At 33.4% G+C, this 26,056-nt stretch overlaps 1 protein-coding gene across 1 annotated transcript; it reads right to left on the bottom strand.

Annotated features, from left to right (window-relative positions):
• Nucleotides 1–1,514: 1,514 nt before the first annotated feature.
• On the bottom strand, nt 1,515–21,789 carry LOC142633894 (putative leucine-rich repeat receptor-like serine/threonine-protein kinase At3g14840). Its single transcript, XM_075808153.1, has 24 exons — nt 21,664–21,789; nt 13,645–13,822; nt 13,109–13,180; nt 12,950–13,018; nt 12,627–12,698; nt 12,252–12,323; nt 12,053–12,124; nt 11,862–11,933; nt 11,699–11,770; nt 11,515–11,586; nt 11,351–11,422; nt 10,941–11,009; nt 10,531–10,596; nt 9,899–9,961; nt 9,770–9,808; nt 9,567–9,607; nt 7,990–8,366; nt 7,726–7,921; nt 7,254–7,400; nt 6,356–6,474; nt 6,041–6,251; nt 5,695–5,932; nt 2,865–3,015; nt 1,515–2,052 (listed from the first exon to the last, which is right to left on the bottom strand). Exons 1-24 carry the CDS (start codon nt 21,755–21,757, stop codon nt 1,708–1,710), a joined length of 2,979 nt encoding a protein of 992 aa, XP_075664268.1. The 5' UTR covers nt 21,758–21,789; the 3' UTR covers nt 1,515–1,707.
• Nucleotides 21,790–26,056: the final 4,267 nt, after the last annotated feature.

Here is a 26,056-nt window from a genome sequence, read left to right as displayed (position 1 = left end):
AGTCATAGTTCGCACCCAAACCATGCATCATTCTCAAAAAGGGAAGAGAAGGGGGGGTGGGGGGGAGAACACAAGTGCCCGTCTATCTTTCCCCCCTATCCACACATGTGGAGAGCACACGTCATTGTCCGGGGTGGTTGAAGGCCACAAAGCATCAACACATTTTGTGATAAAATCTTTGTATTTTACGGGAAAGTGTATATATTTTATGAAAAAGCCTGTATATCTTGGTGGGAAAGTTTGTATGTTATATGAAAATGTCTCTATATATTAGGGAAAACTCTGTATAAATATGTATTTTCTATGGGAAGTTTATAGATTTTGTGTGGAAGCCTGTATATCTTATTGAAAAGTCTATAGTTCCATGGAAAAGTTTGTACGTTTTGCAAAAAGTCTATATTTATTAGGAAATCTTGTATAGTTATCGGGAAAATCTGTATATTTTGTGTAAAAATTTGTACACTTTGTGTGAAATTTCATACATTCGATATGAAGGTTTGTACGTTAATTTTGTGACAAAATCTGTATATTTTATGAGAAGTTCTATATATTTTATGAAAAATATGTATATTTTGATGGGAAAGTTTGTATGTTTTATGGGAAAACTTTATATTTTATGGAAAAGTTTGCTAACTATTTTGTGATTACTGGTGGTGGTAATCCAAGCAGTGGTGGCTCCAATGGTTGAGGTTATTTATTTACTTTTGCTATGGGGTTTGGTTTTGGGATGGGTTTTGATTGTGGTTGAAGAGAGAGATGGTGAGGAGAGAGAGAGAGAGAGACAAACGACTATGGGTGAAGATAGAGATAGTGAGGAAGAGAGAGAAACTATGGGTGAAGAGAGAGACAATGAGGAAGAGAGAGAAATGACTATGGGTGAGGAAGAGAAAGCAAGTTAAATGAACAAAATATTTAATAATGTTGGATGTGATGTGAAAAATAAGAAATGGAATGTTGAGTGAATCGTAAAATGGTGTTGTAAAGTAGATAAAGTAACTTTTTTTGTGCTAAAATAGTTTTTTTTTTTTTTAACAAACCTAGCTGTGAATGCTTTGGGGAGAGAGAGAGAGAGAGAGAAATGAGTTGTTTATATTTTTCCTGGGCTAGTTTATATTATTTTAATGAATTGTATGTCAAAATAAAAACTGAGATGTTAGGTGAGTTATGAAATTGTGTGGTAAAATTGACAAAGTAGCTTTTTAAAGTGTAAAATAGCAAATATTTTAAGAATCCGGACGTGAATGATCTTAAGCAAGCACATATAGTTTGCTACCATTAGACACGCACTTCGCCAGTCGCATAAGCTGGATGGTAGCAGTGGCATGCTTACATTACCGAGAATCAAGATTTTAGAGTACAGATATGTAAGGTAACATATATATAGTCATCTAAAGGAATCAATTCTACAAAATATAAGAAAAATAAAATTTGTGAAAATAATTTCAGTTTACTCTCACACAGAAATGTTGGAGTTGAAACTACATATATTTTTAAGAAGATATCTAGAGCTCTTCCAAATAAGGGACCCCAATAATAAGCCGTTCAGGTTGCGTTGCTGATTTTTTTGAGCTCTTCCAAATAGTGAAACAAACATATATATACTTTCTTATCATTAATAAACAAGCACTATGATTGTCACATAACCTGGGGCAGTAGCATACTTAGGTGCTTATATTACCGAGAGTCAAGATTAGTTGAAAAGAGATCCTAGGCAGATGTAGAAGAGCCCATCCATGTTGCATTTGATGACTGAGCAAAGTTCTGACTTTCCCTTGAGCTTGGTTGTGGGCTTTGACCAAGTTGGTTTCTTAAGGCTTCAAACCGCCATTCATTATTACCATAAATACTTGGATCGATGTTCAATTCATCAACAACTGTCCCGCCTTCAAGCATGCTCACTACCGCAGTCATGGTAGGCCTAGGTGCTGGGGATGGATTAGTGCATAATAAAGCTACTTTAATCATTTTAAGTACCTCTTCCTTACTGAACTCAGAACCCAATTCAGGATCTACCAACTCCATCAAAATCCCTTTCTGTTGTAAAACAATAGCCTGGGGTGACAAAGGAAGAGTTAATGGAAGTGAAAAGGAAACTTAAAAAAAATAAATAAATAAATACACTATTCGATTTTGCTTTTATCAATTTATGTTGTTCTCCAAGTAAGCAAACAATAGGATACCAATTTAAATGAAAAAAAAAATAATTAAAAAAAAAACCTAGGGACATATCAATTTCACAATTTTTTTTTTTTTTTTATAATTACTGGTACAGGCTGTTGTGATTGGTGCATAGTAGAAGCGGTGTCAATGGTGAAAGTGACGTTACTCTAGTCACTGGAGTCTAGAGAGTAGAAAGCATGTTAAGGAGACTACTCAAACAATTCAATCACCAAAACATATTTGTGCTTATCCCAAAAAGACTACTCAAGTTGTAATGGGAACTCTTCATAATCACTTAAAACACCCAAGATTTACCAAATAAACTCCCAATGTAGGACTCAGTACACACCTGTATAACACTAAATACAATTTAATATTAAATTCACAGTTTGAGGTATCGCATTTCTAGTGTGTTGAAAAATTATAACGAGACATTAACACATTTTAGCACATCACTTTGATAGCAATGAAGACTCGAGAAATTAGGTATGCAGGTTGAACGTTGAAGATGCAAGCAAATATACTGCTTCCCCAATTCTAGCCGCACATTACTGGGTTAGACACTTCAAACTAAATTATATAACATTTGTTTTCCAGCTTGACCAAGTCAAATGTGGTAGTTACAAAAGAAGCAACCTGGGTTCGTACTTCATAGTTTACCCGTAGCCACAAGTTTCAAAAGAACATAAAAGGATGTAGTTTACCTTATCTAGAAGGCATACAAAGTTCTCGTTTGGTTGATATTTCATGTTGTTCTTCCCAGCTACAATTTCCAATGCAACAACTCCAAAACTGAAAACATCTGCTTTGTTGGTTAAATAACCTCGTAGTGCATATTCTGGTGCCATGTAACCTCTTCAACACATGCATTAAGCCATTATATTTAGTTCACTACTATGATCTTATGCACTTCTAAATCCAACAAGGCAAACATCAGTCGATTTCCAAGCACCAAATTATTTAATCAAGTGTTATGCATGCAATAATGTAATTAATAAAGCCACCATAATCATAAGTGAGTTTAGTTTCATTCGACTAGATGTGAAAACAAAATAACAAAATTAAGATTTAAAGAAAGGACAAGGTTTCAAACTGGTTTGGAGTTATCTTGCTACAACCCTTAGGTGGCTATTTATAAGACTATTAATGTGTATTATTTAAACTAGTCACATGACTCATTAAAAAAGTCATATAATTAAAAGTAAACACTAATGCTCTTCTAAACTGCCAAATTATGATTATCATTCTCTTTTTTATTTTTTAAATTGGTTTTGGGGGAGGGGGGGGGGGGGTTGATACTGTGGTGTGAACGCAAAATTATAGCTATTAGTGCTAATTGATTTTGTTGGACCTAATTGATGTTGATGTTGATTTTTATTTATATATTTTATGTAATCTCATTATGGGTTTACTTTCTTTCCATGTAGGATATAAATTGGAAAGCCAATTATAAAATCTCGGGATAATAGATTAATGAAATTCGGATTATTAATTTTTCTTCTAATAGTCGTTTCTCATTACATGCAAGCCAATGTGGTGATTCTTGAGTTCCTATCATTCATTCTATTATGTTTAGTAGTGATTTCAAGAAACCGTAAGTAATGATTCATAGAGTATATATTTCTACAACTGTGCACCTTGAATGTGATGATCACTTCACAAGTATAAATGCTTGTAGGGTGTAGCGGGCAAGAGTTAAAAGGCAAGTCTCTAAGAGGAAGTTTTACACTCATATACACTTATATTAGACTAGAGTAAAATTTCTATCTTGTATATATATTAAAAAAAAAAATTTAAATCTATATTTCTATTCTCATTGCTGTGGTGTTGATTCCAAACAAGGGCAAAACTGAGGTATATTTTTTGTTAAATCTTAGGTTCTCAAAATAAATTCAACAAGATGTTTGCGTTAACAAATGCAGTACAAACAATGTTATCCTCCGCTAAGGACAATTAAATTCAACTATGTGGCCTCTTGGCCATGCAGTCACGTGGTTGAATTTGATTGGGGAACTTAAGATACAACACCTAAGGACTTATACCTAAATTTTTCTTTAAAACAAAGCCTAAATGTTGATTGTTAGGTCATATTAATTTTGTTTTATTCTTCATTCTGTTTCCTAAACACATTCCCATTTTAGAGTTTTGTCCTGCATCATATCATGCATTCAATATTGTTGCGACTTTGCATTGATTATTTCTGTAGTTATGCACATAAGCTATAAAAATGAACATGGATCTTATTTCTTATATTTTTTTTAAGTGTATATAATAAATTGTTTGAATTTAGTGTGGAAAATTCCATGTATTGGACCTCTTGTACCATTACACATAGTAACCCATAATAAACTAATATCTTCAACACTTTCTCTCAAATTCAAGGTAGAGGTTTGACGATGTTTTGAGTTTGGAACATAAACTTGGGAAGATCCCTCGAAGATGCATTGAATGATACATGAAAGTGTCCATGAATGGCTGCATTGGAGGGATCGTGGATCAGACCCAATATGGAATGAGTATGTGAGTGAGTTGGTGAATTTTGTGTATAAGTGAACCCAAAAGGAGATATGATCAAATTTCAGGGATGTAAGAGCCATATGGAAAAATAGACCCAAAATCAAAATGTATGCAAAAATCGACTTTGGATAGGCATAATTGAAAAAACTAAAGTGAACCTTGGACAATTGGTCAAAGTCAAAGTTAATGATCAAGGCAAGGAAAGTCAATGGTCAATTGTAGTCAAAGGTTCGGTTTAGTAAGTGTTGAATCTGGCTCAAATCGGTTCAGGTCAACATTGGTTCAGATAGTATAATGGATACTAATGACGTAGTAACGATTGCTGATGCGGCAAAGACTGCTGGAAGTGGAGTTGATGTGCAAGTGACATGGCAAAGAATGACAAGGCAAGAGTGTGACTCTAACGTGGCAAATATGGCTGACCTGGCTGTTGACATGGCACGCATGCTTACGTCACTGTTGACATGGATAGGATTGAACTAATGAAGTTGGCTAGACCAAAATGTGACGTGTCATGATGGCATCATCAATTTTGAACCGATGTGTGCCGCATGTAGAGGCGTGTGAGATGAAAACTAACTAGTACATGGGGCACGTGACTTTGACAATGGCTTGTAACAATTACAATGATATCATATATTGATTATAGGAGTTGGGATTAACCCTGTATGGGCTATACGATATATTGGCCTATTGGCTTCTTGAGCCATTACACATAGTTAGCCGTAATAAACTAGTATCTTTAACAGATGCCAAACACACAAAATTTTGTTAAGGACTTTGGCGAACACTCTACTGACAGTATTTTCTCTACTTGTCTTAAGAGCAGAGATTTCATTGCTGTCATATTCTGATATTCTTTCAGAGGAGCAACTCAAGACTACAGACCTATCAGATCAACATCTATTCACAATACCTCATAAACAAGCTCTGCAGATGTGATGAAATAGAAGACAATAGGGAAAAAAGATTCCGGAAGGAAGTAAGGAGGAGGCAAAAGAAAGGAAGGTAACTCACATTGTTCCAGCAATTCTGGTGCTAATGTGGGTGTTCTCCTCTTCGTTGAGCTTGGCCAAACCGAAGTCAGAGATCTTAGGGTTAAGGTCCCTATCAAGCAACACATTAGTAGTTTTGATGTCTCTATGAACAACTTTCAAAGTTGATTCCTCATGCAAGAAAGCCAGACCTCTTGCTATGCCAATACATATTTTTTGCCTTGCAGGCCAGTCCAATTTTAACCGACCATCCGCAGGGCCTGGGATTGATGTTCAGAATACAATCAATGAAATTCATCGTTAGTGTTTGTTCTCATTCTTCTGCTGTCAATATAAAATGCATGGTAAGGTATAAAACATTAACTTACCAAACAAAGTATGTGCAAGGCTATTGTTTTCCATGTACTCATATACCAACAATAAATGTTTTCCTTCAATACAACATCCATACAATCTAACAAGATTTGGATGTTGTAAACCAGATATCATGCCTGTTTCATTCACAAATTCGCGGCTTCCTTGCTTTGATTTTGGTGAAAGTTGCTTAACTGCAATTACAGTACCATCAAGTAGTATACCCTGCTTAACATTTTCAAGTTTGTATTTCATCATGAATCTCTTCAAACATCAAAGACCAGTAAGGAGAATAAAAAGAAAAGGAAGGGGAAAAAAAATTCATATACCTTATAAACAGATCCAAAACCACCTTCCCCAATCTTGTTTGTAGGATTGTAGTTATTAGTGGCAGCTTTTATTTGTCTATACGTAAAAAAACGAGTTTGTAGATCTAATCCTTTTAACTCTGTCAAATGAATCAGGTTAAAATGTCAGACTGCATCTTATATTATAAGAGGACCAATTTTTAACCAAATATTTGCATGCCTCTTGACTAGTTAGATGAATCTTAAAGCAGGACAAGTTTAGATGGCAATATATTGTAGTAAATCACACAGAATCTGTGAAGGGGGAAAATTTATGAACCAGTACTGAAAGCCACAAGTTTTTCAGATTGTCTTTTGCTACTTTCTCAATCACAAGTAGTTTATCAGGGGGAAAAGTGAGATATTTCATTAGTTTATCATAGAATGAGATGTGCTTTAGACTTAACAAAAGTTCATTTTAAAACTAAAATAAGAATATTGAACCAACAAACCAAATTTCATGCGATTTTCAGAACATGTCGACGATATATTCATTCAAAATTGATAATCTTCTGTCTATCGGAAATATGATTTATGCAAATCTTTAGACATTTGCTTAACTATAGTGACCTTAAGCCAACCATGCATTTTTTATTTTTTATGTAGATTTTAGAAAAAGAAGCAATGGTATTAATTTCTTTTGCATAATTCCATTGGATCATTTTCATCAAAGTTGGAATTAAATGGCCCTGATCACCACGCATTATCAAATGCAAAGTTCATATGCTCTGCAATCCTGAAATCATGCTTTGTACTTTGGAACGCGGTTATGGGAAGTTAAAACTAATTCTTATCTATACATTTTTCCAAATTTCTGCCATAGTCGTAGAAAATGAATAGTGCCCTTTCAAATTTCAACATCAAGATTTGCACAGATTACCATTTTCCCTTGATGTCCTCCCTCCCAAAAAGCCTTTCCACCAAAGAATGCCCAAAATTATAAAAATGAGGAGTAGCACCAAAACCACAGCTCCGACCAGTACCACAATGGATATCTTCTTCTTGCCATCATGAGGAGGAATGAAATCTACAGACAAGACAAGTAGCTTAGAATAGTGATTATGAGACTGCATTCTGAAATATATTAATTATTTAGCACCATACAGAAAATCTAAGCCGGATAGCAATAGATCTTCAAAGACAAATTCACAGGGCAAGGTTGTAAAATGAAGATGATAATAAAGTTTTGGTTGTCTTCCATCTAAATGCACTTTTAACATGGTTTTGAGTCTTTTCTAAATGCAGACAAATATGGGGTTCAACGTCCGCTAAACTTCCATGCTTCTATAGTTCATCAATCTAATAATCTGAGCGGGGACCGTAGCAAGATTCTCATCCTCTAATACAGTAACCTGGTTCCACAGAGATGGCTGATATGAGGGGACCATATGTTCCTCTCTTTGGAGCAGCTGTTGTCCCTTTCCCAGCCCAATAAAAGCGAATCATCAAAACATTATCTATAACATTTGCTTTATGTTCCTTAACAACAGCCTTATCAACCCCTCTTGCAGAACTTTCAATATCAAAATCTTTCCACGCCAGTTTTTCCTGTAGAAAATTAATTCAATTAACTCCTCTACTGAAACATACAGAGAAAAATAAATATGATAGAATACCTGAACATAAATATCAAATATCCGCCTTCCAAGACTGTAAAAAGATCTATTGTCTCTGATTACTATCTCTGCAAAGTGAAGTTTCACTTTATAGGTTCCCTTTGCTAAGCAGCGGGCATAATATGTGAATGAAAGAGGAGATAGGCGTGCACTTGTGTATAGTTCAGACTCATTCATTGTGAGTATGGATACATTATTTGCAATGTAGTCGTTTAGGCTAGTGTCTACATCCCAAAAATGTCCAGTGCTACTGAATCCCCAATTCTCCTTCTCATGAAAAAATTTTGCTGAACCACCTGGGTCGTTATCCGCTTCATACATTATCTTTCCAATGGTGATAGCGTTCCCACCACAATTTATATGCATTGAATACCGATCTACATAAAGTAGCACCATATTATTGACAATAAAGTACATAACAGAACAACAGTGAAATTTCCATTGTATTGTTAATAATATATGTAGTTGTCTTCTACAAGATGGAATATTTATGTTGTGATTGGAGCTAAGCTAGCAAAGTTCATTCACATGAACAAGTAAATAAAAATCCAGATAAGATAACAATATTTGACATGATTCAGCCAACTCCAACCCTACATCCATAGGCAACGCCAACAAAATTCAATATCAATGATATAGATTACAAACATTGTCAATTAATCTTCAAAAATTAAACACAAACTTGTGCTCACACAAAAAACCCTCACAAAGCCTCTTAACTCATAAATATGGGAATCTTTCAACCCAAAAAAATCTACCAAACTACCATTTGAGAAACCCAACTCATGTTCTTCTAGGAGTGTTCTCATCTCTGCCATAAGTCTTGTAGCTCAACTAGCACCTCTTTGTATTTCCAAAGGAGACAACTAGGGTTCAAATCCCTCCACCCCCAATTATAATTATCAAATTTATCAACCAAAAAAAAAAAGTTTTTCTCCTCTCTCCATGTGAGAGGATCCTTTAACAAAAGCCATCAAACCCTTTGAAAACAATGCTTATTTAAAAGGTTCTAATTCAATTCCTTGATAGATAAAGAATACTCAATTACTTTTTTCCTTTCATGCCAAGGAAACTTCTTATTGAGATGCATTCAACCCAAGATGAAGCAGCAACAGTAATAATGCAAGGTGGAAGAAGAGAAAAAAAGGACATGTAGCTTAAGCTCAAGTTATCAGTCATGTCTACACAATAGACCATTTCTGTCATAGAAATAAATCAGTTTTAGTTTTGTTTAAGTGCTAGACACGTGTAGCCTATCTATTGGTCTTTCCATGAGATTGTGATGTCAGTTATTTTCTGTTTTTACTGTTAGGTAGCCGTTAGAGTTTAGTTAGTTAGTTAGTTAGTTTAGTTAGTTATGTTGGTTAGGTTGGTTAGTTTTTACCTTGAGTTTTAATACTTCTCTTCCACACCATGTAAAACCTTTTCCCTCCACTCCAGGGAAACCAAATCCAAATAGGAATTTGAGACCATTTCTAACAATTTAATTAAACACTTCTTAATTACAAAAGAGAAGGGCCCAGCTAGATAACAGAAGCATATACCTCAGAATTTGATTTGAAAAGGTACATAATTACCTTTTGAACATGGAACATTCTTCAGGCACTCGCCAAGTATTCTTAATCATTTAAGTATATAACAAGAGTCAGTTATCCAAAATATAAAAGAAAAGGAATTTTTTATTTTTTATTTTCTATATATATATATATATATATATATATATATAAATAAAATAAAAAAGCATTGGTTCTTTGTAAAATTTCACTAGTTTGAAGCTTACAAGTTGTCCCTTCCAGAAGAGCTTTTGAACAAATTTTTGCTGCAACGGAAAAAGCAGTTAGTATCAGAAAACTGGAAAGGATATGAAGAGAGAAAAGTGTGTAAAGTTCCAATAGGCAGAGAGTTTTACAATGCATCTCCACAAGCTGGGTCATAGCTTTCTGAAAAACTATTGTATGAAAGATCTAATTGCCTGCACAAAAAGGAAAATTATTATCTTATAACTACTCAACTGGTTTGTCAGTGCTAATCCAACATAAATTCAGGCTCATTCCATCAAGCTTCTCTAGTCAGCTCAAATTTTTTAGCGTCAGTAAACTCTTCCCAGGTATCAGACAGCCAACTAAAAAATGGATAGTAAAATTGTTCATGAATTCCTTTTTAGTAGAGAGAGCCACATGGAGCAAGATGCAAAGCAAAGCTGCCAGCAAATTTTGTTATTTCTTCCCTAACATGTGCTTGTTTGAGATCAACTGCTGATCCAGAAAGAGATACATCTGAATTTGACCAAATTGAGCTGCACTGTGCAATTTCCTTTTCAAGAATTGAGAGTGAAAGTTAAAATTTTCATTTTTATTCTCTACCCTTGGATCAATTTTTTTTTTTAACCTTTTAAGGTTTTACCTTTCAACTTTTCTCTGACACAATAGGGTTTGAAATTTGAATCCCCCTCATTCGCTTAAAAAAAAATTTAAAAATATGTTTCTCCAAACTCATAAATCCATGCAAAATTGAACTAGAATTCAGGATGAGAATCAGTACAATTGATTGCCGCTGCCCTTGATCCAGTCTGGAATAGGCCCATTGAGCAAGTTTCTTGTCAAATACCTATTTAGTTATTAAAAAAAAAAAAGACAATGTCACCGGTTAAACACTTAATAGCATGACTATATTAAAGGGCAATGCTCTATTCTCTAATGTAAGTTGTAATGACACAGTTATTTTATTTTGTTTTTTGACAGAATGTAAGACAGTTATATATAAGGTCCTTTTAGGTTTATTCTAAAAGACACAGCAGATGGACAGGGTTCTCGTTTAGGTGTGTGCAGAGTGAAGTTCCTTGCAGATTTACCAATGGATCTAAGCCAAAAGCCAAACCTAGTTACATATCATTGTGTACTTTAGCTGCATAATTGAAATAGCTAGGTTAAAAATTTGGTGGTGAAGCTTACATGAATTGCAGCTTTTCAAGACCGCTTAAATCTGGAACACTTCCTTCCAATCTGTTGAAGCTGAGATCTCTGCAAGAAAAGAAGGTTTATAATTCTAATTTTGTATGTAGAACAAAATTTCAAGCATAAAAAAGGATGTATGTCAAAATTAAAAACCTAATATATTTTAACAACTAATTCATAGAGAGAACTCCTAAAACGCTCATCTAATCATTGAGTTTCTAATTTAATTTTAAAAATTAATGTCATTTTTTTTATATGATTACTTGCTCTAAGTTCTAGAAAATTAGTACCTATTTTTTAGAGTTGAAATCCATAAACTTCTGTATATGAACATCTAGTTATATTTCAAAAAGATTTGAATTTTATATGTATGTATCTACAATAAATAGAGGGAAAAAGAGAACTACAAAATTTGAATCCTTTTCATGTCTGATATGTATGAAGGAATTGATCCAGTGATGTTACAACTCCTCAGCATCCTGAAAAGTAAATATACCTTAGGTAAGCAAGACTGCTATAAATTTTGTATTATTTCAAATTCATTGCATTTTACAACAAAAGACTGACTTACAATCTATGCATGAGCATCATGCTACTTAAGTTTGGAAATTTTGATCCCTCTCCAACCAAGTCACTTATCCTTCTGCATAGAGTTGCATCATCAACAAGTGTTAGTTTGTCATATTAGTTATCACATGAACCTATCATAGGGATTATGCAACTCAAGAACTGTTATCTTAGAAGGCTGTACTCACAACTCGGTTAAATTACTCAAGATAGAAATGCTAGGAGGAATGGGCCCCTCAAAACCACTAGCTTGGATCTCTCTGTTAACATTTCAATTCAATTGGATTTCGATCACACCTGAAACCTTATTTAAAGATTTATATTTGAAAAATCAAGGAAAAAGGCACACACAATTTCTGAAGCTGTTTCCAACTTCGAAAAAAGTCGGGCATTCTTCCAGTGAAGTTGTTACTGCTAATTCTACTGCATATGTCCCAAAACAGAAACATTATTGAACAAAATACAAACAAGAAGACTGCTATAGTCACCAAAATGACTAAGATTTTTTCAAGGAAAATCTAAAAGTACTATCAACCACTTACAGTTCCGTTAATTTGGTCAAATTAGTAAGCGCAACTGGCAACTCTCCTGAGAAATTGTTAGCACTAAGAATGCTACAGTCACCAAAAGGAAAGTTAAAGTAATTTCATGCATTCAGAATTAAGAAAATCAATGACAATTTAAAAATGACAAATCAAACTTTATTTAAAAATTAAGAAAAAGAAACAAAGAAACACTCACAGATTCTCCAAGTTAACCAACTTTCCAAGCGCAAGGGGAACCATTCCAGAAAACAGATTGTTCTCTATGCCCCTAAGTATATAATATATTCTTAAATATTAAAGCCGGTTAGACCAAGTGGAAGTATGACATAATTTACTTTCTATATGACAAGTAATGATAGAAATACTACAAATTTTACTACATAGAGCTTACAAACCGATGTGTCACCAATTACCAAAAACCAATTCAAACATTCATTCATTAGTGGTTGAAGCCCACTTATCAACTTTCATTGTCATATTACTTTGTAAGCTTTATGTTGTTAAATTGGTAGTAGCTCTAGCATTTTCCCCTATATGATTGGTGAGAAAGAAAGAGACAATAAGAGCATACAAAAATGTAAGTGTGGTAATGTTTCCCAAGAAGCTTGGAAGTGGTCCTGATAAGTTGTTCATAGAGAGAGACCTGAAGCAAATTCAATTAATTAAATAAGAATGAGCATTTAATGGCTAACCTTAGACCATTAAGGTGATAGCTTTTTATCATCAGACCAAGACATCAATCAGTTTTTGGTATCGGCGGGGATTGAATCCCAGATTTCTTATACAACCATCAGAGACTTTACTAGTTGAGCTAACTAGAACCCACTTAGACCATTAACAGTTTGTTCACCTTTTTAATTCAATTCAATTAACATGAACTGAGGAGTGACTTACAAAAATTCCAACTGTGTAGAAGCCCATTCATGGGGTATGTTACCACTGAGGTAGTTAAGAGTGAGATGACTACAATCAAGAGGAAATTGTGCAATCAGGTGGTTAAATCAATTGTTGGAAGTGCTAATTAGTAAAACAAATAATGGTTACTCTTCTTACAGGGACTTCAGGTATGGTAGCTTCACCAGAGCTCGTGGAAGCACACCATCAAGATCCTGCCCTTGAAGAAACCTGTGTGACAAGGATATATATACTGTTGAATATTTACATGTAATAATTTTTTTTTCTGAATAAAAAAGCCCCACCAAATGCGGTTGCTAATGCACTCCACACAACTCAAACCGAAGCGCTAAAGTGAGGGGGACGAACCGATGAAGTGTTTCACCACTAAACTCCCACCCGGGGTCTCATGTAGTCCAAATTGTTTTTCTTTTTTTTTTAGGAAGCAGTAATACTTATTAGAATACACAAATTTCTATTTAGATGTAAGATTGGTGAAATTTAAAAATCAAATATATGTCATGTGTTTTACATCCAACTAAAAATTTGAGAAAATTTGAATATTTAATTTTAAAATAAAATATCTATGTATTATATAAATTCTACTCAGTCAACGAGCTATACAAGAAGACCCAATATATACACACTATGCAATTTTTTCTTTCGGTTGATTAGAGAATGAAAGTTTTACGTACAATCCAATGACGTGGCATACACTATCAGGGTAGGAGCAATTGCAGAAGAGAGAATTGTTGTACAGTGGCCTCGAATCCAATTTTGGTGTTAACCAACTTGACTCATTTATGCATGGGTCCACCTTGAAATTCCAGTCTTTCTTTCCCAATTGTACACCTATTTCACCAAGGGCTTTCACTGCATGATAAATCAAATTTAATCAATTTCCTTTTTACCTTTTTTGTTGGCTTTAGATTTTCTAATATAGTCCATAGCATTGAAATTCCTTAACCAAGTAATAGATTCAAATAATGTAATATTATGCTCATAAAAATCAAAATCTTCAATGTTTTTCAAGGTCTTTTCTTCTCCCATGTTTTCTTTTGAGCTATGACAAGTTGAATCAGCAGTTGGGCTTAGGCCAACTGAAAATCACTCACATCAGTCCATGTAAACTTGTGAAAAAAGAATTTGTGAGGTATAGTAATAGGGTAAATATACTAGTTACTATGCACATGTAAGTATATATTTTAATATTTCTTTACTTGTATACAGAGAGAGAGAGAGAGAGTACTAAAAAAATTGATAAAGAAATAATATTTTAATAAAATGCATCGTAGAATAAATAATCTAATGTATCTATTTTTGAAAAATGGTTGTGTAAGATAAAATAAAATATAGATTCTTATTCTAAAAAAGACATAAATTTTTGCACGTGCTAATGCGAATGCTCTAATATCTTAAAATATCAATCATAGTAAACTTGATCAATAAATATGATTTATAATGAGATATCTTAAAAAAAAAAAAGTACAAATAGGTGATAAAATGCTAATACATACTGGTCTTCGTTCAATGTTCCAAAAAGTTTGATAAAAGTATTTATGTATGATATGAGTTTTATTAGTAAGTACAAATAAAATAAAATTTTAAATTAGCTAATTAGCAAAAAGGACAAACCTAATTTAATTAAATTTTTATAGAAGATTAAATCTAATTTAATCAAAGTTTATCTAATATTGGGTTGATTTATCCAAATTAAACAAATATATATCGGAATAAATATAAAGAATATGTTTTTCAAAAGTTTACAAAACAATACTAGAAGAGATAAAAATAATAATAATAAAAAAACAAAAACAAAGTTAAAGGCTCCTTTAAATAAAATTTAATTTATAGTCTCCTCTAGTTTTTTTTTTTTTTTAAAGTCCACTACATTTATAGAAATGATTTAATAATTAATCGTTTCCCTCTAAAATAGGCATAAATTTTTGCACGTACTAACGTGAATGCTCTAATATTACTCTTATAGCATAAGTAGCTTATTAAACCATATCATATTCAAGATATATGTTTCTAAGAATAGATACATAAATCTCTTTGATTAAAACCTTTTTAATTACCACCGCACACCCTTGGTACGATGGTTACTCCATAAACATAAGTACTTGTGAAGTGTGGGGAGCAAAAGCCGGGATTCAAGTCTCTAGGATGGAGCTTCACACACATATACACTTTGATTGGTAGAGTAGAATTCCTATCTTGTAAAAAAAATAAAAATAAAACCTTCTTTATTTTCCAAAAACCAAAGCTTTTATTTTAATAATAAATATTTGTGTTTGGAGAATTAGATATATAGACAATACATTTTATTTTTATTTTTCAAAGAAAGTACAATTATGGATTTCGAGTAAAGGAGTTTTTTTTTTTTTTTTTTTGCATATATGAAAATAACTTCTTTTTTTTTTTTGAGAGAGAGTTTCAACTCATGGCATTCGATCTTAATAATAGCTATTTATCATCAGACCAAGACATCAATCGATTTCTGGTACAGATAGAGATTGAACCTTAGATCTCTTATTCAACCATTAAAGACTTTACCGATTGAGCTAACTAGAACCCACAAAATAATTTTTTCTTTAGTTTTTCTTATTGGTGTAAATATTTTTTTTATAAGAGAAAATAGCATATATTATATTATGGACCAAACGAACAGAAGCAAAACTCAAAAATCAAATGCAGATATTATAGTGGTGCACTATAACACAAATGTTAAAACAAAATCATCTATTTTATTTATCCTCTCATTAAAATAATGTTTATGTTTCTTTCGTTTTTATTCTCTCTTTTTTTTTTCTCTTCCTTTTTATTAAACCATATTATATTCAACATATATGCTTCTAAGAATAGATACATAAATCTCTTCGATTAAAACCTTCTTAGTTACCACCGCAAACCCTTGGTGCGATGGACACTACACAAGCATAAGTGCTTGTGGAGTGTGGGGGGCAAAGATTAGAGTTCAAGTCTCCAGGAGGAAATTTTACACACATATACACTTTGATTATGTTAGAGTAAAATTTCTATCTTGTATAAAAAAAAATAAAAATAAAAAAACCTTCTTAGTTATCCCCAAAAAAAATAGAAAACCTTCTTTATTTTCCAAAAACCAAAGCTTTCTTAATAATAAATATTTATGTTTGGAGAATTAGATATTTAGACACTATATTTTATTTTAATTTTTTAAAGAAAGTACAATTGTCGATTTCGTGTAAAGGAATTTTTTTTTTTTTTTTTTTTTTGCATATATGAAAATAACTTCTTCTTTTTTTTTCTTTTTTTTTTTTTGAGAGAGAGAGAGTTTCAACTCATGGCGTCTGCTCCTGACAATAGCTCTTAATCATCAGACCAAAACATTAATCGATTTTTGGTACAAATGGAGATTGAACCCTAAATCTCTTATTCAACTATTAGAGATTTTACCAGTTGAGCTAACTGGAACCCACAAAATAAATTGTTTTTTAATTTTTCTTATTGATGTAAATATTTTTTTTATATGGCAACATAGCATATGTTATATTATCGACCACATGAACAAAAGCAAAACTCGAAAATCAAATGCAAATATTATAGTTGTGCACTATAACACAAATGTTAAAGCAAAATCATCTATTTTATTTGTCCTCTCATTAAAATAATGTTTTTGTTTCTTTCCTTTTTATTCTCTTTTTTTTTTTTTTCCCTCTTCCTGTTCCACCCACTCTCTTCAGTTCACGAACAATCTCACCCTCTCCCCTTCAATTTTTTCTCTCTTCCTCCACTTTCGCTGACCCAAGCCCCATTCCTCCATCTCCCTTGCCCAACTTCGACCCATCTTTCTTCCTCCACTCGTCGCCAACCTAAGCCCCAAGCCGAACCAAGCACGATTACCACACCATTGAGTTCGTGGTAGATTTCAGGATTTCAGTGGTTTTAGTGGTGATGTGAGTTTGTGTGGTTGGGTTTTGTTGATTGTGTGGTGTGGTGTGGGTTTTGGCTATGGCAATGGCAATGGTTGAGTTGGTGGTTTGTTGATTGGGTTGTTATGGTGGGTTACTGATCGGTTTGCAATATGGGGTTGTTGGGTTTTTCAAGGCTGTAATTGTGACTATGTGGTGGTTTCCATGACTCTGGTGGTAGTTGTGGTTGTTGTTTATTGTAGTGGATATATTATTTTATTATGTTATGTTAGATTCTAAGATCTTAAAAACTAATGTATTAAAACTTCAATATGTAATATGTTGGCAAGCCATGATCAAAACATAGAGTCTAGGTTTAGGTTTGCTCAAAGTATGTTTAATTGTAAAATTAGAATCGAGTGATTGCAGAAATTGTTGGACAAAATCTGCAAGGCTCGATCAATCGAAAATTAGATTCGATCGATCGAAACTCGTGCAAATTTAATTTTCTGTAGAATTTCCAATTCAGCCAAAGCCTGTTTGACGTGTAGGGTTAAGTGTTTTACTTCACATATAAAAGGAAAAACTCTAGCTATGTTTTAGAGGTCTTTGAGTGTTGTGTGGTGAATCTTTTGTGAGATCTTAAGATGTTTACCTTCATACACACACATAGGGTTATCAAGATCAAGATTCGTATCAAGAGCTTGATAATTGATTTAGTTGCTGCTTAAAGAACTTAAAGAATATCTGAAACCTTTAAGTGGAATCTCAAAGTCACAAGTAGGAGACTCGTGGTTGTCGTAGATCAAGGAAAGAAATAATCCGTGGACTCGGAGCTATCACGTGGTCTTGGTAGTAAGTTTTTTACACGAGGTAGCAATAAGATGTTAGTCGTCTAAGTCTTATTGTAAAAATTTCAATTCTTTCATAGTGAATCTGTTTTTACCTTGAGTATAGCTATGTTAAATCCTCCCCAGGTTTTTTACCGATTAGGTTTTCTTAGGTTATCATATCGTTGTGTTCTTTATATTTCCGCATTACTTACATGATATGATTTATATGTGTTAACCTAGAATTGAATAATTTATCTAATTAATCACTTGGCTAAATAACTAGGTTAAACATATTGTGTTAAGGGGTCTAAAACACTACATGTTATTTATATTATTTTAATGTGTTGAATGCTAAATTAAAACTATTGATGTTGGGTGTTTTCTGTTTTGTAAAATGAGGTTGTAAAATAGATAAAGTAAGTTTTTGATGAGCTAAAAGCTAAAATTTTAAGCTCCACCAATGCAAATGCTCTTAGATCGTCTTAATCTAGAATAACATTCTAGGAAGCAATGTATTATTTCTTCAATTCTCATCTTTGAGCCTTTTTAGGAGCTTTAACATCTAAAGTTTCAACATTTGATATATTAAACAATAACTCTTGACCTTTGAGCACTTTTTATCTTAAATTAGCATGTAACACATGCATACATACAGATACAATCAAAATTAAACATAATTTTTATCATAAAAATATAAATAATTAGTAAAACTATTTTTTTTAAGTAAACGTAATAAGTTACATATTAAAATTCTTATCTAAATTTAATACTACTTATGATCATTTTTTTTTTTAATTTTTAATAAAATAAAATGTGTGGTGATTTTTGTTGTGCAGTGATTTTTATTGAGTATATGTAATTGATTTTTTTTTTTTTTTAAATCTTATAGTTCATTAATGTTAGATTCTTAGTATTTTACACTCATTAACTCACTTCGCACGAAAACTAAAAAACTCAAGTGTATAATTATGGTGTGGTCTCCACATAAATTTAGACACATGGCGCAAAATTGGATTCTAATTTCAAATTCTAATTGAATTTTCTCTAAACTTTACCTATTATTTAGGTTTTCACATAGAGTAGATATACTGATATACAAATAGTCACAACCATAAAAGAGAAACACAAATACAATACGGACAAAGAGAGTTCTACAAAGTGCAAGAAAGAAAGAGAGCGAGAGAAAGAGATACTAGTGCTAATTGATCAATGGACAGAGTTGAAGCAAGTCACCGAGTGGAGGCTGGAAGCAGCTCGTGGTGTTGTAAGGGTTTTTTTTTTCCCTTTAAACAACATATTTTTGTTAAAACTTAAAACAATAAAGCCTGTTTTTTGTCTTCTTATTTTTTATTATTATTTTTTTCCCTTTTTGGGATATTGTTGGAAGCCTCGGCTCTCTTTGATACTTTTTTTTTTTTGTGTCCGAGCTAGTTTTCGCGCACCTCAACCAATCCCCGCTCGCAATGGGAACCTGCTGCTGGCCACAAGGTGTTGTGGCTATTGGGACTCGAACGAGGGAGCAAACCCAGTCGAACCCCAGAGCCTTACCCAATGGTGGACAAGCCACTATGCCACACTTGGTGGTTAGCTCTCTCCGATACTTGATTCCATATTATAAAAGATAAAACATAACTTTGGTACTATGTTAGAAAATGCGAGACATAGTTATAATACATAAGAGCATTCTCATTGGGATTGCCAAATGGGATATGTAGGGCTGATTTAGCATTAAAGCCCAAAAACCTCCCAACATTTGGACTTGCAAAATCTTACAATTGTAAAAAAAAAAAAAATTTGCAATTGTGCTACAGTACCATCCTACATTTAGGATGGTACTGTAGCACAATTGTAAACCAAAATATATTATTTAAATCAATTTCTCTCTCCTTTCAGTCCTTTCTCTTTCAACTCCTCTCTCTTTCTCTCTCTCACAGTCACAGAGCTCATCTCCCCTCTCTCCGTTGAGCCTCTCTTCCCGTGCCTCTCACTGCCGATGACCCTTTCTCTCCGATGAAACTGCCGATGACCTTTTTTAGACGAGATCATCATGGTCAAGGGGCTGAGGATTGTTAATCGGATTTTGGTGGGTCTGGGGCTGAGGATTGTGGTGTATCGGCGTGGTAGGCCGTGGGTTATGGGTTTTGGATTTGGGTTGATCTAGGCGTGATCGAAGTTAGTTGTTGATCTAGGTTGATCTCGACGTGGATCGGCGAAGATCAGAGATCGTGGTGGCGATGACCTTTTCTAGGCGTGGTGGGCCGTGGGTTATGGGTTATGGGTTTTGGATTTGGGTTGATCTGGGCGTGACCAGATCTAGGTGTTGACCTGTGTTGATCTCGGTGTTGAAATGATATGGTTAGACAAAACAAATGAAGATGGAAGATAAAGGGATGGGAAAACACGAAGAAAGAAAAAACAAAAATGCAGATGGAAGATAAAGGAATGGAGGAGTTTGGAAGAAGGTGAAAAATAAAGGAATGGAGGAGTTTGGAAGGTACATACGCGTGTGGAGGAAAAAATTGGGAAAAAACAAAAAATGAAAAAATATATTTTATTGTGTAGATATATTATTTTAATAAGTAGAATAGGAAAATAAAAGTTGGGATGTTAGGTGTGTTGTAAAATAGTATGGTATAATTAATAAAGTAGCTTTTTGAAATAGTAAAATAGGATAGGATAGCATTTTTCGGATAGGAATGCTTTAAGGTTATGTTTGGTTGGGTGAAAACAAAGATGGTGGAAAATAGGGAGAAGAAAATAGGGTGAAAAATGACATTTTCTACTGTTTGGTTCAGGAGAGAAAACAAGAGAGACAAAAAATAGAGAGGAAATAATCCCTCCGAACCCACATTTTTTTATCCTCCCAATTTGAGAGAAAAATGGAAAGGAAAAGATGCTGAATAATGTAATTTATACAAATACCCTCTTTATTGCACTCACCTACCCCTCTCACTTTCCCACTATTTCTCATATATATTATATAACAAGGACATAATAGTCAATTTATATAAACTACATTTTTCATCCTCCCCTTTTTTTCTCCAATCAAACAAAAATGTTTTTCACCATCCCATTTTTCTAACTCTCCAGCCAAACAGACATAAGGAAAAACCAAATCTTTTCTATTCTCCCAATTTTTCATCCTTTCACTTTTCCACTCCTCCAACGAAACAGACCCTAATAGCAATAAAGAAAAAGTGTTAATTTGGTCCAGTTCTGGCGCAAAAGGTGGGTTTTACAGCAGCCAATGAGGGGGTGCCACATCAACAATTTAAAGAAAGCTCAATACACCATGCTAAACTCACCACAAGCCCATCTCTCTCTCCCCTCCAAAATCCTCAGAAGCCCCCATCGTCGTTCAAGAAGCTGTCAACGCCTCCGACAACGCTGTCGGAATCGAAGAAATCCGTTGAAAATTCTTATATAGCAAAACCCATTTACACCCTCCATAACTCTTCAAAGAGTTGTAACAACTTCAACAAATTTTTCTCTAGTTGCAGTTGCAAATTGCAATAATTGTAAACTGAAGAGTGCTTCTGCTTCATCCACCCAAAAAAACAAAAACCAAAAACCTAGAAAAGAGGAACTTCAAGCAAATCTAAAAACAAAATGTTGATTTGTTAAAATTGAACAGTCTTTTGAAATGGGTTTTTATGAAGGAAGAATATTATAGGAAGGAGATGACTCCTCAAGTCCGACACTGTCGCAGGAGGATTCTCAGCTGGGGAGGATTTGATTTTCTGGAGATTGTATTAGGGGTTATTGTTTGTGGTTGTCCTTAGGGGTTATTGTTTCTGCTAAATGCATAGATGTCCATTTTTCCACCAGTTTGAAATAGAATGAATTGAAGTGATATGAAGAAATATATATATATATATATATATATATATATATATATAGAGAGAGAGAGAGAGAGAGAGAGAGAGAGAGAAAGAGAGAGAGAGAGAGAATTACAAATAGAAAGAAGTACAAATTAAGACTGCCTTACCTTCATTATCAGGAGTTGCTGCTTGTGCTGCCATGCACAAAACTAACAAGAACACAGCAACAGTAAAGCTAGTGTAAGGAAGAACCCTTTTCATCGTGTCTGCTCCTCCGCTGAGTCACGATCTCTGCTTGCTTTTGAATCACAGAAAGTATGATACTATCATCACACAATGCTTCACAAAAAACATAACATAATAACATCACAGAAAGTAAGTTTAAGTATCCCTTTGATACAAATTATTGCGTTTACCTTTATTGCATTCACGTTTCACCGCTTTCTTTTTTTCCTGCGCAGCCTCTCACCTTTTAAAGGACAAAGGTTACTGTTTATGTACTGTACATAAACATTAACGGCAATTTTTGGCCAATTCAACTGTAGACAGTGTACCGTATACTGTTTATGGACTCACAAATTTTATTTTTTAATAATTTTTTTATTAAAATCGGGTCTCATGGCACTATTTACATATTTAAAAATTATTTTATTACATTTTTTTCAGTTTTTAGTTTCAGCAAAAATAAGTTCTATCTAAACGGACTCTAAGGGTCTGTTTGGATAGAACTTATTGCTGAAAACTGAAAATTGAAAATATTATAGCAAAATAATTTTTAAATGTGTAAAAAATACTGTTCATGCTAAAAATTACTATTCATTGACCTAAAATCACTGTTCATAACCAATAAACAGTAATAGACACATTTGAAAAAAAAAAAAAATTAGACGTGGACGTGGACACGCGAGTCCGAAATGAATTTTATTTTATGAAGTGGGCCTTGCTTAGCTTGACTTCGTTCACTCCGTACCTGACGGCATAGCTCCTATTGTACCTTCGGGTCTGGTTTCACAAAAAAAAAAAAAAAAAAAAGAAAAGAAACTTTAAAGTTCAATAATGAAGTCCCTTTTTTGTTTTTTGCTATTTTTAAAATCAACTAGTGTGGGTATGTATAAAAAAAAAAAAAAAAAAAAAAAACCCCTTTGTTTCAAGGACTCCTCTTCCATGTGAATTAGAAATACTTCTAATAGAGAGAAAATCCTTACACATTAGTCACCATTTTGAGTTACAGCGCCCGCCTCCGTCCAAATCTGTAATAGCAGTTTGGTCTCTCTCTCTCTCTCTCTCTCTCTCTCTCTGTCTCTGACTCTCTTTTTCTTCTTTTTCTTTTTTTTTTTAATTTAAAATTTTTGCTAAGCCTCCTCTCTCGCGCTCAGCAGGAAACTCTCCAGTGTGACTCCACTAGAGAGCGAAAGTGAAAGTGTGAGTCCACTATAGACTTTGATAACTGTGTAATTGGTTTGTACTTTGTGCTTCACAGCTTGCTTGCTTGCACTTGTTTTGATGATATATATATATTTTTCTATTATTTTATTTTATGTGTAAAGTGTTTTGTTAACTTTTTAACTGTGTATGCATGTTTTGTAACCATCTGTGCTTTACTTTTACAACAGAATCTCTTCATGTTCTGTAATTTTATTTTATATTTAGTTTTGATAATTGTAATATTTGTAACTATTATATTGAGGTACTGAGAGATAAAGATGAATTCAATTTAATTATTTAATTTTGTTTGATTGCATAATGAGAAATTGAATAATATTTTTAAATATTATTAATATGTAGAGAAAAAAATACACAACACTAATTAATACATATTAGCCTATTAATTACCATAATTAAAAAGAACAAAATATTTTCTCTCATTTTCAATGTGAGATTAAATATTGTCACTAACTCTTCATTTTTTATATTTGCTTCCACATCTTTATAATTATGTTGTATTATAAGTTCATTTTAATTAATTAATATTAAAATACTCCAACAGTTATTTTTGGAAATATATATAGTAAAACTACCTTAAAAATTTCCATAATAATTTCAAGATTGATTACACAAAAACTGCTTTTTAGTGTCCGTTTGGGAACAGCTTAGTGTGTGTTTGACAAAAATTACAAAGCCAGTTTATTTTACTATTCAGCTTATTTTTGCTACTATTCATGAGTCTTACTATACTTTTTAATACTATTCATGGATCTCATTGTACTATTTCAACTAAATTTTACTTTTATCTACAATACTTTTAGCAAAAAAATTTCAGTTTCAGTAAAATAAGCGGATTCTATACAATGGGATGGCTTGTAAAAAAAAAAACCCACTAGAGCCTGTTGAGTTAATGACGGTTGTGGTCCAAGCCCTATTGCATAGGGGGATGGCTTGTAAAAAAAACCCACTAGAGCCCATCCTTATTGTATAAAGAGTTGGGAAAAGCCGAAGAAGTCTAGGGACCTTCATTTAAATCGTAAGAAAAAAAATAAAAAATAAAAAGATAAAAAACAAAAAGGAAAAACAACAAAGGTCTTCTGTGAAAATCACAGGTGGGTTTAATGTAATTAATTCTATAAGTAATTACTCCCTCCGTCCCAATTTGTTTGTTCTATTTGAAAAGTCAAACTTTTTAAGGGAACATCATTTATTATCTTGTTTATCTTATAAAAATGTATAAGTTTACAAAAATACCCTTTAATAAATTTATCAATTTTTTTTTAAAAGAGTTATTTTTAATGGGTAAAAAGGGGGCCCAATTAGATTGATTTTTTAAATATTTGTTAGTTTTCTTTTCAAATAGTTTTGAAAATAAAATAAGGGTATAATAGGTACATTAGTAAATTAATTAATTTTATTTTTAAAAATAGGACAATATTTTGGGACATCCTAAAATGGAATAGAAGACAAACAAACTGGGACGAATGGAGTAATAAAAGCTTTCATTACAACTTGACTAGTCATTTTAGAATACAACATAGATATAGCTTTGGAGCCCTCCAACCATTAAGCATTGACAATGAACTTTTCTAATATAGCCATATCCCATAGGTACAACATCTAGTTGGACATTATCATGCGAAATCTTAGACAAGTTTGATAGGCCAAAAACGTATTGACCCCTTGTGATGGATTAAGTTAATTAATTAGCCAAGTTTAATTAATTAACCAATTTAACATGCAAACGCGTGGTAGCACAAACAAATCACTAATAAACTAAAGTGCAGCGGAAAAATAAATTGATATGGTAATTTGTTTACGAATGAGGAAAACCTCCAAGGCAAAAACCTCACCAGATGATTTTAAGGTCGCTACTCCCGAGAATCCACTATTATCACAACAAGCGGTTACAAGTAAAGGAATCACAGTACCTTATACCAACCTACAGTTGAACCCTTACCCAAATACCCAATTGGACTTGTTCTGTAGTGACAATCTCTCATTTTCAATGCACAGCTCCCAGTACGTGACTGACCAATTGCGCGGATCCTAGTACGCGACTTCAATCACCAACTTGAAAAAGATGTTGGCTGCAAAGTTCTTCAATTCATTCTCACAACAAAGAACAAGAAGATGCTTGGTTACAAAACTCTATGGTGCAAAGACACAGCAGCTTCTTCACAAAGAGATGAACTAGGGCAAACTTAGTCTCCAGTCACAAATTACTTGAACAGACTTTGCTCAATACTTGTGTAACTTGTGCTTACTTTTACGGCTCTTAAAATAATCATTTTATATCTCTAGGGTTATGAGAAAAGAAAGCCCAAAGACATATCCACGGATTAGAATCAAAACAGTACTGAAAAACTGTTTTTCTTAAATCTCGACAGCTAAAGGTATCGAGGTGCTGTCGAGCAGCTGTCAAGCCACGGAGCTAGAACAGCTTCTTAAATCTCGATAGATACAGTTGTCGAGCCAGCTATCGATAAAGCTTGAATTTTAACTGACAAGCTAAGGCAAGGAGAATTCTTATGGACTTCATATGAGCAACTGGGGCAAATGTTTCATCATAGTCTACTCCTTCCATTTGTGAGTATCCTTGAGCTACAAGCCGAGCCTTGTTGCGAATCACATTACCCTCCTCATCAGTCTTATTGCGGAATATCCACTTTGTACCAATGATGTGCTCACCCTTCAGTCTGGGTATTAAAGTCCAGCACTACAAAAAACTGGACCTATAGTGGCGTTTGTAAAAAAACACCACTATAGGTATCCTATAGTGGCGTTTTCTATAAACGTTGCTATAGGCATACCTATAGTGGCGTTCAGGAGTCTTACAGTGGCGTTTTAAAACAATGGGTCTATAGTGGCGTTTCCAAGGGCCTATAGTGGCGTTTGTCAAACGCCACTATAGGTCCTGGTCTTACAAGGACTTATAGTGGCGTTTTACAAACGTTTACAAACACCACTATAGGCACTTTTTATTTATTGTTTTTTCCGATTAGATCTTTTTTAATAAGGGTTAGAGGAAAAAAGACCTATAGTGGCGCTGGGCAAACGCCACTATAGGTCCTACTATAGTGGCGTTTGACCTATAGGTCCTACTCTTACAAGGGCCTATAGTGGCGTTTGTCA

The sequence above is a fragment of the Castanea sativa genome, chromosome 5, assembly GCF_040712315.1.
Source record: "Castanea sativa cultivar Marrone di Chiusa Pesio chromosome 5, ASM4071231v1".
NCBI lineage: Eukaryota > Viridiplantae > Streptophyta > Magnoliopsida > Fagales > Fagaceae > Castanea > Castanea sativa.
Note: the sequence above shows the minus strand (reverse complement) of the source record. Positions and strands in the feature narration are given on the sequence as shown.

What these genes read in the sequence shown, in the direction of transcription:
- LOC142633894 (XM_075808153.1), bottom strand. Translation starts at nt 21,757, where the DNA reads ATGAAAAGGGTTCTTCCTTACACTAGCTTTACTGTTGCTGTGTTCTTG. An exon ending in TTGGTTAACTTGGAGAATCT is followed by an intron (nt 12,125 to 12,251) that starts GTGAGTGTTTCT and finishes TGGTGACTGTAG; the next exon opens with CATTCTTAGTGCTAACAATT. An exon ending in TCTTCTGGAAGGGACAACTT is followed by an intron (nt 9,608 to 9,769) that starts GTAAGCTTCAAA and finishes TAAATGATTAAG; the next exon opens with AATACTTGGCGAGTGCCTGA.